The 13,434-nt window shown below is 33.8% G+C and overlaps 1 protein-coding gene across 2 annotated transcripts in view; it reads left to right on the forward strand.

The window, feature by feature from the left end:
* Positions 1-13,434, forward strand: part of GlyRS (glycine--tRNA ligase) — a 615,776-nt gene that overhangs the window by 360,324 nt on the left and 242,018 nt on the right. Inside the window, exon 10 of one of the 2 annotated variants that reach the window (XM_067126048.1) lies at positions 11,733-11,999. The exons of the other annotated variant lie outside the window; for it this stretch is intronic. Within the exon in view, the coding sequence (XP_066982149.1) occupies positions 11,733-11,999 (267 nt within the window). The remainder of the gene's footprint in view (positions 1-11,732; positions 12,000-13,434) is intronic. 2 annotated transcript variants of the gene reach the window in all.

Here is a 13,434-nt window from a genome sequence, read left to right on the forward strand (position 1 = left end):
TAACCATTGAAAGCGACTCTCCGGCACTAGGCGGGATTTCTCCTTGTTTATCTGAAAGCCCAGTGATTCTAGAAAGCCGATTACTATGGCTGTTGCTTTCCGGCATTCGTTGACGCTGGATGCCCAAACAATCCAATCGTCTAGGTATGCGGCTAGCATGATCCCCTGAGACCGGAGTTGCTGAACTACCGTATCTGCCAGTTTGGTGAAGATTCTGGGAGCTATATTGAGACCGAATGGCATGACCCTGAATGAGTATGCTTGATTTCCTAGTCTGAACCCCAGATAAGGAGAGAACCTTCTCTCGCAATCGGGACGTGATAATAGGCGTCTGAAAGATCTATAGAGGTGGTTACGGCTCCACGGGCAGTAGGGTCCGAACCTGCGAGATTGTAAGCATTGAAACTTTGTCGCATTGAATGTAGGAATTTAGACGAGACAATTCTGGAATTACTCTTCGCTGACTGGAACCTTTCTTTGGAACACTGAACAGTCTGCCCTGAAATTTCAGATGTCTCGCTTTCTTTATTGCTCTCTTTAATAATAGATCTTTCACAAAGTCCTTCAGAGCCTTGGAGGGTGATTGATGGAACCTGACTGCGGGGGGAGGACTTTTGCACCAACTCCACCCCAGTCCCTTGGAGACTATGCTCTGGGCCCAGGGACTGAAGCTCCACTGGTCCCGAAAATGGTATAAACTCCTGCCTACCTGAGATATCTCACTGTGCGGGAGAGGGCCTGCCTCCTCTGGATCCTCTGCCTCCCCTTCCTCTGGAGGAGGAGCGGGATGTTCCTCTACCTCGGAAGTACCCTCTAGCTCTCGTTCCCTTTGCATTTTGGATAGACCGAAATGCCCCCTGGCTTTCATAAGAAGCGTTATAAGCTGGGGAGGAGACGTATGAAGGGGCAGCGAGAGGTTGATGGGCTGGTTGGACCAGCACATACTGAGGTTGAGGTTGAGGTTGGGAGGTTGAGGGATGACCAGGGACGGGGACCTGGACAGCCTGCAATACAGTCTGAGTCGGGAGCCGTTTGAACTTTTTGAACTTTTTCCCTGGCTTGGGATGAGTTCCGGCGGGCTCAGACTGCTTCCTCTTAGAGGATAAACCCCAACGGGAGCGGAGACTCTGGTTGGCCCTAGTTGCCTCGGCTAAGACTGTAATTAGTACCGCGATACACCACCAGGGCGGCGCTCTGGTTTGTTTATATCTGCCACAGGCTGCCGAGTTCCGACGTAATTTCGGAAATTTTTCTTAATTTTATGATAAGACATACAGTAATTCGGTTTATAAATACTGTATTATTAATTTCATGTGATAATATGGCTTATTTTTCAACAGCAGCAGCAGCAGCATGTGTGGGCTTTAAATGCTTTTAAATAAGCATGGGAAGAACGCCACCAACAACGCCAACTAGCGGCAGCCACCCGAAACTCTTTTTTCTACAAACATCATATGATTCATCGGGTCGGATTCCGGTTTGTTGTTTGAACTCCGACACAAAATTTACTCAACATTTCGTGTTGAAATCCGATTATTTCGAGTTCTAGTACAGTCGAGGACCGGGGTTCTACTGTATATATATATCTATATATATATCTATATCTATATCTATATCTATATATGTATATACAGTATATATATATATATATATATATATATATATATATATATATATATATATATATATATATATATATATATATATATAAATATATATATATATATATTACAGGAAAAAGACATATATATATATATATATATATATATATATATATATATATATATATATATATAGTATATGTTTATATTATATATATATACAATATATATATATATATATATATATATATATATATATATATATAAGTATATGTTTATATTATATATATATCTAATGTATATATATATATATATATATATATATATATATATATATATATATATATATATATATATATATATATATATATATATATATAATCTATATCTATATGTATACACACACACACACATATATATATATATATATATATATATATATATATATATATATATATATATATATATATATATATATATATATATATATATATAATCTATATCTATATGTATACACATATATATATATATATATATATATATATATATATATATATCTATATATATACTATATATATAGATATATACATATATGTAGATATATATACATACATATATATATATATATATATATATATATATATATATATATATATATATATATATATATATATATATATATATATTACGTTTTTCCTGGCGATTTAGTTTGAAATATTCTCTGTGAGACAGGTAGCAACAATTTAAAGTAATTTAGCCTTGTGATTCTGACTTGTGGGTCCAGGAAAACATAAAAAGAGGAAAATAAAGGGGAATTTCATATGAGCGTAAGGCTCTTGTTACTGAGGAAAATATTACCTAAAACACGTGGGCAAACTTGCAGGAGTGTATTTACATAAATAACGTTAGTACAGGAAAGAGGAATGCTATTATTGATCCTCGAGGGGATTCCTACGGGATGAATGAAACTGGGGAATTCCAGACACAGTCCAAGAAGCTTCCACGATATAGGGTCCCTCTGAAATGAGAGATATGCACATTATACGTCAGTAATGAAATAGACCAAAAGAATAATGAATTCGAAGCTGCACTGAGGGTGCCAAGGGGCTTCGATGAATTGATAATAACTTAGCACTGCCGACACTCGAGGAGCACGGACATTTGTCAAGAGATTCGGTGATTACTAGCTCTCAAGTTAAGTAAATATTACGAGACAAAAGTGTGGCTGAATGGAGGTCTTCCAGAGCACTTTACCGTAAGGCAGAGTTGGTTCCAGCGCAGAAAGCGGTCCGTGGATGACTTGCGATTTCCGAGGGCGAGTTTCTTCCCGTGTTAGGATGCGGGGGCTTCACGTAAAAGGGCAATGTGTGGGAATTTCACGAAGGGCTGGGCAAGGGCATGTGGGCATCCGGCAGGTCAACGGTGGAGCGAACACGTGGCTCGCAGTCGAAGGGCACGAGGAGACAGTATACTTTGAAAAGGGCCATGTGGTTAGCTAAGGGCACTGCCAGGGGCAGGTGTTTTGGGGACTTCTTCACTCCCTCTCTTCCAGCGCATGTGTGAGATCGAGGCCTTGTGGTTTTCTGCTTTTATCTCCTATGGGGCAGGGGGCACTTCCAGCATATGGGGGGTTGAATCATTTTCAGCTGATGCCCACAGGGGAAGTTTTGCCTGTAAGAAAACGACCAGACAGAAATCACTTTTGCCTCAAAGAAAGATCTGCTTAAAGGAGTGGCCTTAATCTGTTTTAAACCCTTGTATTCTGACCGTATATGGGTTGATAGACAGATGTGTCTATCGATCGAGCGGCTTGCAGTAAATGAAAAAACAACAAAAAAAAAAAGGGGGAGGCAATTTGCTAGCGAGTTCTTGCTAATCATAATATATATATATATATATATATATATATATATATATATATATATATATATATATATATATATATATATATATATATATATATAAATATACAGGTAGTCGTCGACTTATGACTAGCATTAGGTTCTGACAGAGCTGTCGGAAGTCGATCTTGTCGTAAGTCGACCAACCACATATGTACATGTATTCTGTACCTACCGTATATTATCCATCATATATTATATCCTAAGTATGACTAGCCTACATATACATTTTATATTATCCCAAAAATGTGCATGTATAGTACCTATTATTACGTTTAGCATATGAAATCTTATCATGCTTGAACTCCTTGATTAATACTTACTTTTATTAATGTATTTAACATTTTTATTGTAGGCATTCGAACCATCTGTCTGGTCTGTTTACATTTTCTTATCCGCCATTTGTATTGCCAATCGGCTACACGTATGACGTATTATTTACTTTTATTTATTTATAGGTTTGAATTAAATACATACCGTATTTGATGGCGTATAAGACGCACTTTTTTAACAAAAAAAAAAAAATGGCCTAAAAAATCCCCCTGCATCCTATGTACATAATTTAGGCTCAAATTTTAAGAATTTTGGCCGAAATTATACATGAAACGTCACGAAGATGTTGTAGCCTAGCGTAACATTCGGTGTTATCGTAATAACCTATTAAAAAGCAAAGTTTATTATAATTATTTATCATTATCACACTTACCATCACCGCAATTACTACTGCTAGTATTATAATCAATATCTACATTGTTATTATCGATATTTTCATTAAAATAATATTATCGTCGTCTACAGCAGATCGCCGCATTCCACATTTACAGACTTATAAACAGTACGTGTGCTGCCACCTATTGGTGATTATCTCGAGAGCTTTACGGATAACAAGGCTTCGTTCAGTTGGTAGTTGGCAATTCCTGCTAACATTCTCTTTACGCATAACAACATGGCTTCGATCAATTGGTGGTTGACAATTCCTGCTACCATTCTCTTTAGGCATAATAACAAGGATTCGTTGAGTTGATACTTGGTAACTCGTGCTAGCATTCTCTTTTAAGAATAATAACATGGTTTTGTTCAGTTGCTCACGAGACTCAAGCCATTACATAGGAAACATTTTTATTTATTGGATTTTACCCCTTGGTTACATACTTTTATAATATATAATGGATATATATAACATATATTACCATAGGTAACATCTTTATTAATATTTTTGTTGATTCTGCCGGTAAGAAACAATGTTTACAAATGAATGTGTTGCAATCTATTGGTAAACCTATGAGGTAGCTTTCAGCAGCAGACGAAACATTCGATCGTAGTAAATGGCTGATGGTATAATGCATATTTTGATCAATATAAATATGGTAAATAACTTCTTTATTAATGTTTTTGTTGATTCTGTTGGTAAGAAACAATATGCATATGATAACCTAATACTACAGTTTTTACTTACCAAAATCATATGAGCATAGGCTAGGAAACCTTATTTTTTTTCCCTCAATGTCCTGCTGAAACTGGGGTGCGTCCTATGCAGACATGCGTGTTATAAGCCATCAAATACGGTAATTTGTTATTACATTTGACTTATTTGCAAAAAATAGAAATACAAACTACATTACAAAAATATGAATCTTTTACCATTTTCAAACGACACAAACACACAACGCTGCAAAAAGCTGAGCATCTCGGATATGAGCGCTGCGGTAGCGGAAAGTATCGACGCGCTCGACGTATTTTAGCAAAATATAAAATTAAATATTATTATATATTATTATATTGTCGTAGCTGTCGTAAAGTCGGTCAGTCGTAAGTCGCATAGGTCGTAAGTCGACGACTACCTGTATATAGGACAGGGTGACAAGGAGACAGCCGGTCATCAAAAGGTGATACATTTATTGCCGACATAGTTACATCATCAAGGCTAAAAGAGAAAACAACACAAATTAAAAACACATGGAATATAGCTTTGACTTTAAGTGTCTCAACAAATTATACAAAACTTACATTAAAATAAAACAAAATTAAAAAGCACCTGCTAGACTAAAGGCTGAAGGCTGAATGATTCGGAAAGGAGGGAGAAGCAGCGAAGAAAACTGGCTCAAGCCAGATACAGCTGTATAGAGGTGGTGTGATTGTTCAACTTGGGCACTAACTGCTTAATAAATAATGACTCTAATATAAGCAGTTCATGTAAACGGCTTGTTTGGCCCAAGATAGAGAAGTCAGAATAGTTAATGCTGGTGTTACAAATTTTTGTGTGATTTCTGATATTAGAAAATTCGTGATTGGACAATCTGCAGCCAGTACAATGGCTGACACTATTATGTGAATCAGCTCTGACCTTGAGCAATTGCTTAGTCAAACCTATGTAAGTCCCCAAATTACATCTGGGGCAAGTATATTTTTATACGACTGAGGATTGCAATAATGGGCAGATTCTGTTTAAATTTAAAAAGTGATCCTATTGTAAGGGGATTTTTTGGAATTAAAATAACTTGCAACATATTAAAGTGTTTTTCAATTGCAGACTGGGTTCAAACATTTATAGTGCTTGTTTTAATAATTTTAAAATCAATTCAATATTTACCTTGCTTCATCGGGCTTACACTCTAACCTCCTCCTGGGATTCATATCATAAAGAAATTTTGTTCTTGTATAAATATTTTACCAATAACTGGTTTCCCTCGCATGTTTTCTTCAGACATTGCAAGAATTTTCTAAATAAGAAACTATCAGACTCCCCTTCCATAAGCACTGTTCCACGAAAGAAACTGTATGCCAGATTCCATACATCCGAGATGACAAATTTAGGAGGAATCTCAAAGTCTGCAATTGAAAAACACTTTAATATATATCTGCATATATGTATCTATATATATATAATATATATCTACATATATGTATCTATATATATCTATGTATGTATATATATATATATATATAAATATATGTATGTGTGTATATATAATATATATATATATATATATATATATATATATATATATATATATATATATATATATATATATATATATATATATATATATATATATATATATATATATATAATATGTATGTGTGTATATATATATATGTGTGTGTGTGTATGTGTGTATATATATATATATATATATATATATATATATATATATATATATATATATATATATATATATATATATACATATATATCTGTATATATCTATATATAGATCTATATATAGCTATATATATAGATATATATATATATATATATATATATATATATATATATATATATATATATATATATATATATATATATATATATATATATATATATATATATATCCATATATATCTATATATAGATCTATATATATTGCTATATATATAGATCTATATATATATCTATATATAGATCTATATATAGCTATATATATAGATCTATATAATATATATATATATATATATATATATATATATATATATATATATATATATATATATATATATATATATATATATATATATATATATATATATATATATATATATATATATATATATATATATATATATATATATATATATATATATATATATATATATATATATATATAGACATTCCTTGGTTATTGGGTGAGGTTCCGTTCCCAACAGCGTGAAGATAATTGAAAATTGCCGATAACAGCGCCGGTCCCCGGATATCAGCGCTGATAATCGATGATCAGTGCCAATAGTCGGGGATCGTTGTCGAAAATCCGGTTATTGTCATTACTTGACAAGAGCCATAAAACCTGATTGCTGATAACCAAGGCTGCTGATAACCAAGGCTGCCAATAACCTGGAGCTGCCTGTGTCTCTGTGTATATATATATATTTATATGTGTGTATGTATGTGAGCTAGTCCTTGTGCCTGATGTATCTCATTACTAGTTGCAACACAGTACTGTATATATTCTTTATAAAATATGAATGATCATAAATATGAAAACAGGAAATAAAACAATCTCTAGCATGTCAGATGTCTACTTAGCCCTCTTCACCTATCTAGTGCTGCATCCCTACCCCCTCCCAGCCTGGGAAACCGCTCCCCAGGGGCACCCATCTTCCCGAAGAAAATTATCTAACTTTTCCCCCTTTATTTCAAATAAAATATACTGTATAAATACACTCTAAAAAAAAGGAAGCCCTTTTTCTCTCACTCATAAACAACATACAGTTTGGTAAGTAGGTAGCTTACCTGTGTTTACCTACAGCCTACATCACATTTAATGCATTTTATGCAGCAACTTTTTCAGTCGTTTCCATACCATACATGAGATACAAAATGTATCTGTCAACTATTGGCCTGGGCTTGGTACCAAGTTACACTTACAGTATCCTCTTGCATAAGTCAAATAGGCTATTGCAACTGTATTTTAAGAGAAAGGTAATGGTGATTAAACTATACAGTATTATACAGTATTATCATGTTATATCATCATTTTAATATAAAAATAAACTTATACACCATATGCAGTTACGTAGGTAATGTTTACATTCTCAAAATCAATTGAATGGGGCCTATTACCAAAATAATTAGGAGAATGATGTTTTTAATTGCTAAAAGAAATGGATTATTACTGAAATTATTTTCATTTTTGTATATAAAACAAATGTAAAATAAGTATACAAAGGTAAACTAACTTGTGTTAACCCTTAAACGCTGACTGGACGTATCGTACATCGACTAAAATTGTTTGTCTGGTGCCGAGTGGACTTACCGTACGTCGACTACAAAAAATTTCAACCTCCGGTCAACTTTGACCCGACCGAAATGGTTGAAAAACGCAATTGTAAGCTAAAATATTTACAGTCTAGTAATATTCAATCATTTACCTTCATTTTGCAACAAATTGGAAGTCTCTAGCACAATATTTCGATTTATGGTGAATTTTTGAAAAAAACTTATTCCTTACGTCCGCGCGGTAACTCTGCCGAAAATTTCAGAAATTCTTTCATCATTTTGTCGTAATTTTTGCACCGTTTTATGTTAGCCGTTACATAAAGTTTTATATATGAAAATGTGCACAATTTCATGTAAAATACAACTAAAAACAACCCATGGTTGTAGCTTTTATCAGTTTTGAAATATTTTTATATAAATCACGATAAGTGCCAAAATTTCAACCTTTGGTCAACTTTGACTCGACTGAAATGGTCGAAAAATGCAATTGTAAGCTAAAACTTATATTCTAGTAATATTCAATCACTTACCTTCATTTTGCAACAAATTAGAAGTCTCTAGCACAATATTTTGATTTATGGTGAATTTTTGAGAAAAACTTTTTCCTTACGTCCGCTCGCGGTGACTCGGCCGAACATCTCAGAAATTCTTTCGTCACTTTGTCGTAATGTTTGCACCATTTTATGTTAGTCGTTACATAAAGTTTTATATATGAAAATGTGCGCAATTTCATGTAGAATACAACAGAAAATAACTCGTGTATAGCTTTAATCAGTTTTGAAATATTTTCATATTAATCACGATAAGTGCCAAAATTTCAACCTTCGGTCAACTTTGACTTGACTGAAATGGTCGAAAAACGCAATTGTAAGCTAAAACTCTTGCATTCTATTAATGTTCAATCATTTACCTTCATTTTGTAACAAATTGGAAGTCTCTAGCACAATATTTCGATTTATGGTGAATTTTTGAAAAAAACTTTTTCCTTACATCCTCGCGGTAACTTGGCCGAACATCTCAAATTCTTTCATCACTTTGTCATAATGTTTGCACTGTTTTATATTAGTCGTTACATAAAGTTTTATATATGAAAATGTGCGCAATTTCATGTAGAATACAACAAAAATAACTCATGGTTTTAGCTTTTATCAGTTTTGAAATATTTTCATATAACTCACAATAAATAGAAAAAATTCGACCTTCGGTCAACTTTAACTCGACCGAAATTGTCGAAAACTGCAATTGTAAGCTAAAAAACTTAGTCTAGTAATATTCAATCAATTACCTTCATTTTGCAACAAATGGGAAGTCTCTAGCACAATATTTCAATTTATGGTGAATTTTTGAAAAAACTTTTTTACGTCCGTGTGTTACGAATTCATGCATCATTTTGTGATAATATTTTCTCTGTGTTGCTTTGATCGTTTTACAATTTGTTATATACCAAAATCATCGCAATTTAGTGTACAATACAAAGAAAAATAAATAACTCATTAGCTTTAACCATTTTGCTCACAGCTCAATTTGTATACAATTATATATGAAATTTTTATTTTTGTGCTGTCATATATTTCACTATTTATATATGATATTTTTTTTTCATTTCTGATGGTTGCATACTAAACTTCAGGCAATGACAAAAAAATTTAGCCAAAAATGAACTCTTAATCTTAAAAACTAAGCATGCTGTGATTTTTTGAAAAAACTTTTTCCGCTTTGGCGCTAACTCCCGAACGCCGCTGGCATACGACAGACACTTTTGTAAATAGAGGCTCGGCGTTTAAGGGTTAAACTAAAATCCATCAAAATTGCAAAACTGTTTCTCAATTTTGTTGTTTATTTTCATACTCAATGGTGTTTATGCTAGTTAATTATAAGAATGATTATGAATTGTTACATAAGCTTTAAGTTTGGAAATATTTTAAAAGCCTAGCTTAGTATGATCCACCAAAAATGAAATTCACTCTATAAGTATACCGTAGTACCGTATGATCACCAAAAATGAAATTCATTCTATAAGCATAGGCTAGTATAGTATAAAATACGGAAAATGAAATTAGCCCAGTAAGTAAAGACTATTTTTACTTTTTACTTTTATTTAACTAGATGGGATTACAAAGGAAAAAGGTTAGCCTAATGTTATGTGGGCTATCAAAAATTCAACTCGTGATACACGAGATGATGAAATCATGTTTTGGGGACAATTTTTAAGGTTGCATGATACGTGTTGTATTTGTAAAAATGCCGTGTTCACATCTTAGTACGTGTGGAATTAATGATTTTTCATTTCCCTTCATAATATGGAAACTTTACTTGTATGCTTGTGTGTTTGTGTTCATGTGCCATTTTACCAGTTTCACTGTTTACCTCTTTGTGTGTTTTTTAGTTGACTCTAAAATGATCATCATGCATACACAAGAGAATGTTTCATTAGTGATATTGTATTTCACCTCATTTATAATGTTCACATTCACAGTAAAATAGTAATTAAAATGTATACACCAAAGCAAAATTCATTATGAATGTTTTCCTACATGTTGGCTGCAAGCTCAGTTGAAGGGAAGGAATGTGCATGTGTGCATAACTACACAAGCATACACTAGGGATATCAAACGTGTTTATCTGCCTCTTTTGGGCTATAAATCTTGTTTTTTCATCTTATATGCAGTAAAATTGACAAAGCATATGAAAATAAAAAAATGAGAAACTTCAGTAAAAATAAAATTAAATATAGTGTCATAGGCTTACTTAAGAGTCTCTCTCTCTCTCTCTCTCTCTCTCTCTCTCTCTCTCTCTCTCTCTCTCTCTCTCTCTCTCTCTCTCTCTCTCTCTCTCTCTCTCTCTCTAGCACATGGCATTTATAATTTTATTATCCAACCATGAAGAAATTAATATAAACTAAGATAATCAGTTTTACTGAACTGGATGAACAATGAAATCCAAACAGTTCTCTATTTGATTTTGTTAATTTTCTAGTTATAATAAAGGTATAATATTGGAAAATTCCAAAATCATAATTTTATTGAGTATATACAATTTCTTCTGTGATTATTTGGTACACAATTTCTTTGAATGGTGGTATGTATCCACATTTCCTTTATATTTTATTAGGTAGCAGTAAGTTTAAAAGTATTACATGGGTCTTATTTTACTCATTACAGTATAGTAAATGAAATGAATAAAGTTAATTGTGAAGTATAGAATGTATGAAAGCTATGAAATTTCCTTCTTACATTGTAAAAAGAGTGTTTCCTATAAATGTCCTCTATGTGGATACTATTTCAAAAGGATTCACTGTGAAAAGATGAAAGTTGTGTAATGTCCATTACAGACTTTATACTCTGCTACTGCAGATTATTCTGTGAATGGCCAGTGCAACATTTCAGACAAGTATTATGGTATTGTATGAGATTTCTTTTGGAGAAAAGTGATTTTAGAGTTGAATCTTGCTTTACATTGACTTGTAATTTTTCCTGTTAGTTGTATATTCTTTCTGTGTTTTTCTCCTTATGTTAGCTTGGGGTGACCTCATTAGGGCTTCTGGAAACAGCATCAGAAGTGGAGGCATTGGATTACTACTTGCGTGATCGAAGCTATATATGTGGTCATGTACCCTCGCAAGCAGATGTCACAGTGTTTGATGTATTAAGACAAGCTCCTTCCTCTGAACTCAGTCATGTTACTCGTTGGTATCATCACATTTCGAGCTTTGAAGATAATGAAAAACGAAACTTCCCCGGCATAAGTGGAACAATCGTAGATCTCACAGGTGGACGACATAAGGTGCTTTGGAGCAAATTTATAAATTTTTTTTTATTATTTAGTTAATGGTAATATCGTAAAAAATATAGAAGTATATTAATGATATGCATGTTAGGAAGCAGGGAAATTTATAAAATATTCCCTTGAATGCCAAAACTTATTGACTATGACAGGTTTATACAATAATACCTCACCCTATGTTGCCTATTCATTCCAAGACATGACAAGTTGAAATGATTAAAATTGATTAAGCCCTTTAAAAAAAATTACCTAGACACCTGTAAACCTTATAATCAACCCCATAATGGTGCTAGTGCATGTAGTTGTATGATAGATGAATATTTTGATCTCTTTTTAATAAATTCATACATATTACAGTCAAACCTTGACTTACGAGTGAACCAACATACGAGTTTTCCGAGATACGAGCCGGCACAGGCGATTTTTTGCTTTAAGAAATGAGTTGAGATTTGAGCTACGAGCCAGCAAGCCTTGGAGATGGCATCTCCCAATGAGTCTGCCATTGCCAGCACTGAGATGCCTAGCCGAAGCGTCTGTGTTCAGTTCACATGGATATGTTGCCATGCAAGCATCTTGTAGCAATCTTTGCTGTGCCCCTGTATTTTGGAACATTTCTTAGTTTTCACCATGGGTCCTAAGAAAGTAAGTGTTAAGACCAGTTCTGAGAAGAAGAAAATGCAGAATACCTTGGATATGAACCGTGAAATCATAGAAAAGCACGATCAAGGTGTGCGTATTATGGGCTTGGCAAGGCAGTACAACCGGACTACTTCTATGATCTGTACCACTTTGATGCAGGAGTCGATAAAGGCTATAACGCCAGCCAAGGCTGTTAAGATTATTTCGAAGCTCAGGACTTCGACCCATGAAGAGAAGGAAAAGTTGTTGTTGGTGTGGCTGAATGTCAAGCAGCTCGCAGTATATACCATGACGGAGAGCATCATCTGTGAGAAGGCATGAGACATCTACATGGATTTGGTGTGGAAGATGCTGGGAACATCAACAGATTAGGCATTGGAAGTGTCATTTTGCCATTCACTCCGTCATCAGGCACGGTGAGGCAACAAACTCCAGTGTGAAGGCAGCTGAGGAGTTTGTTAAAAAGTTTGTTGAACTGGTAGAAGCAAAAGGACATATTGCCCAGCAAGTCTTCAACTGTGACGAGACAGGGGTCTTCTGGAAAAAGATGGCGAGGAGGACCTAGATAACGACAGAGGAGAAAAACTTGCCAGGCCAAAATGAAGGATAGGCTAACCCTCACGCTGTGCGCGAATGCAAGCCGCTACTCGTATATCACTCAAAATCTTCAGAGCCTCTAAGTCTCACAAGATAACCAAAGAAAATCTGTGGAGGGCAAACTCAAAGGCATGGGTCACGAGTGACATCTTCACCCAATACATAAATGTGGTCGTTGGTCCTACCATCAAGAATTACC

This window comes from Macrobrachium rosenbergii, chromosome 23, assembly GCF_040412425.1.
Source record: "Macrobrachium rosenbergii isolate ZJJX-2024 chromosome 23, ASM4041242v1, whole genome shotgun sequence".
Lineage (NCBI taxonomy): Eukaryota > Metazoa > Arthropoda > Malacostraca > Decapoda > Palaemonidae > Macrobrachium > Macrobrachium rosenbergii.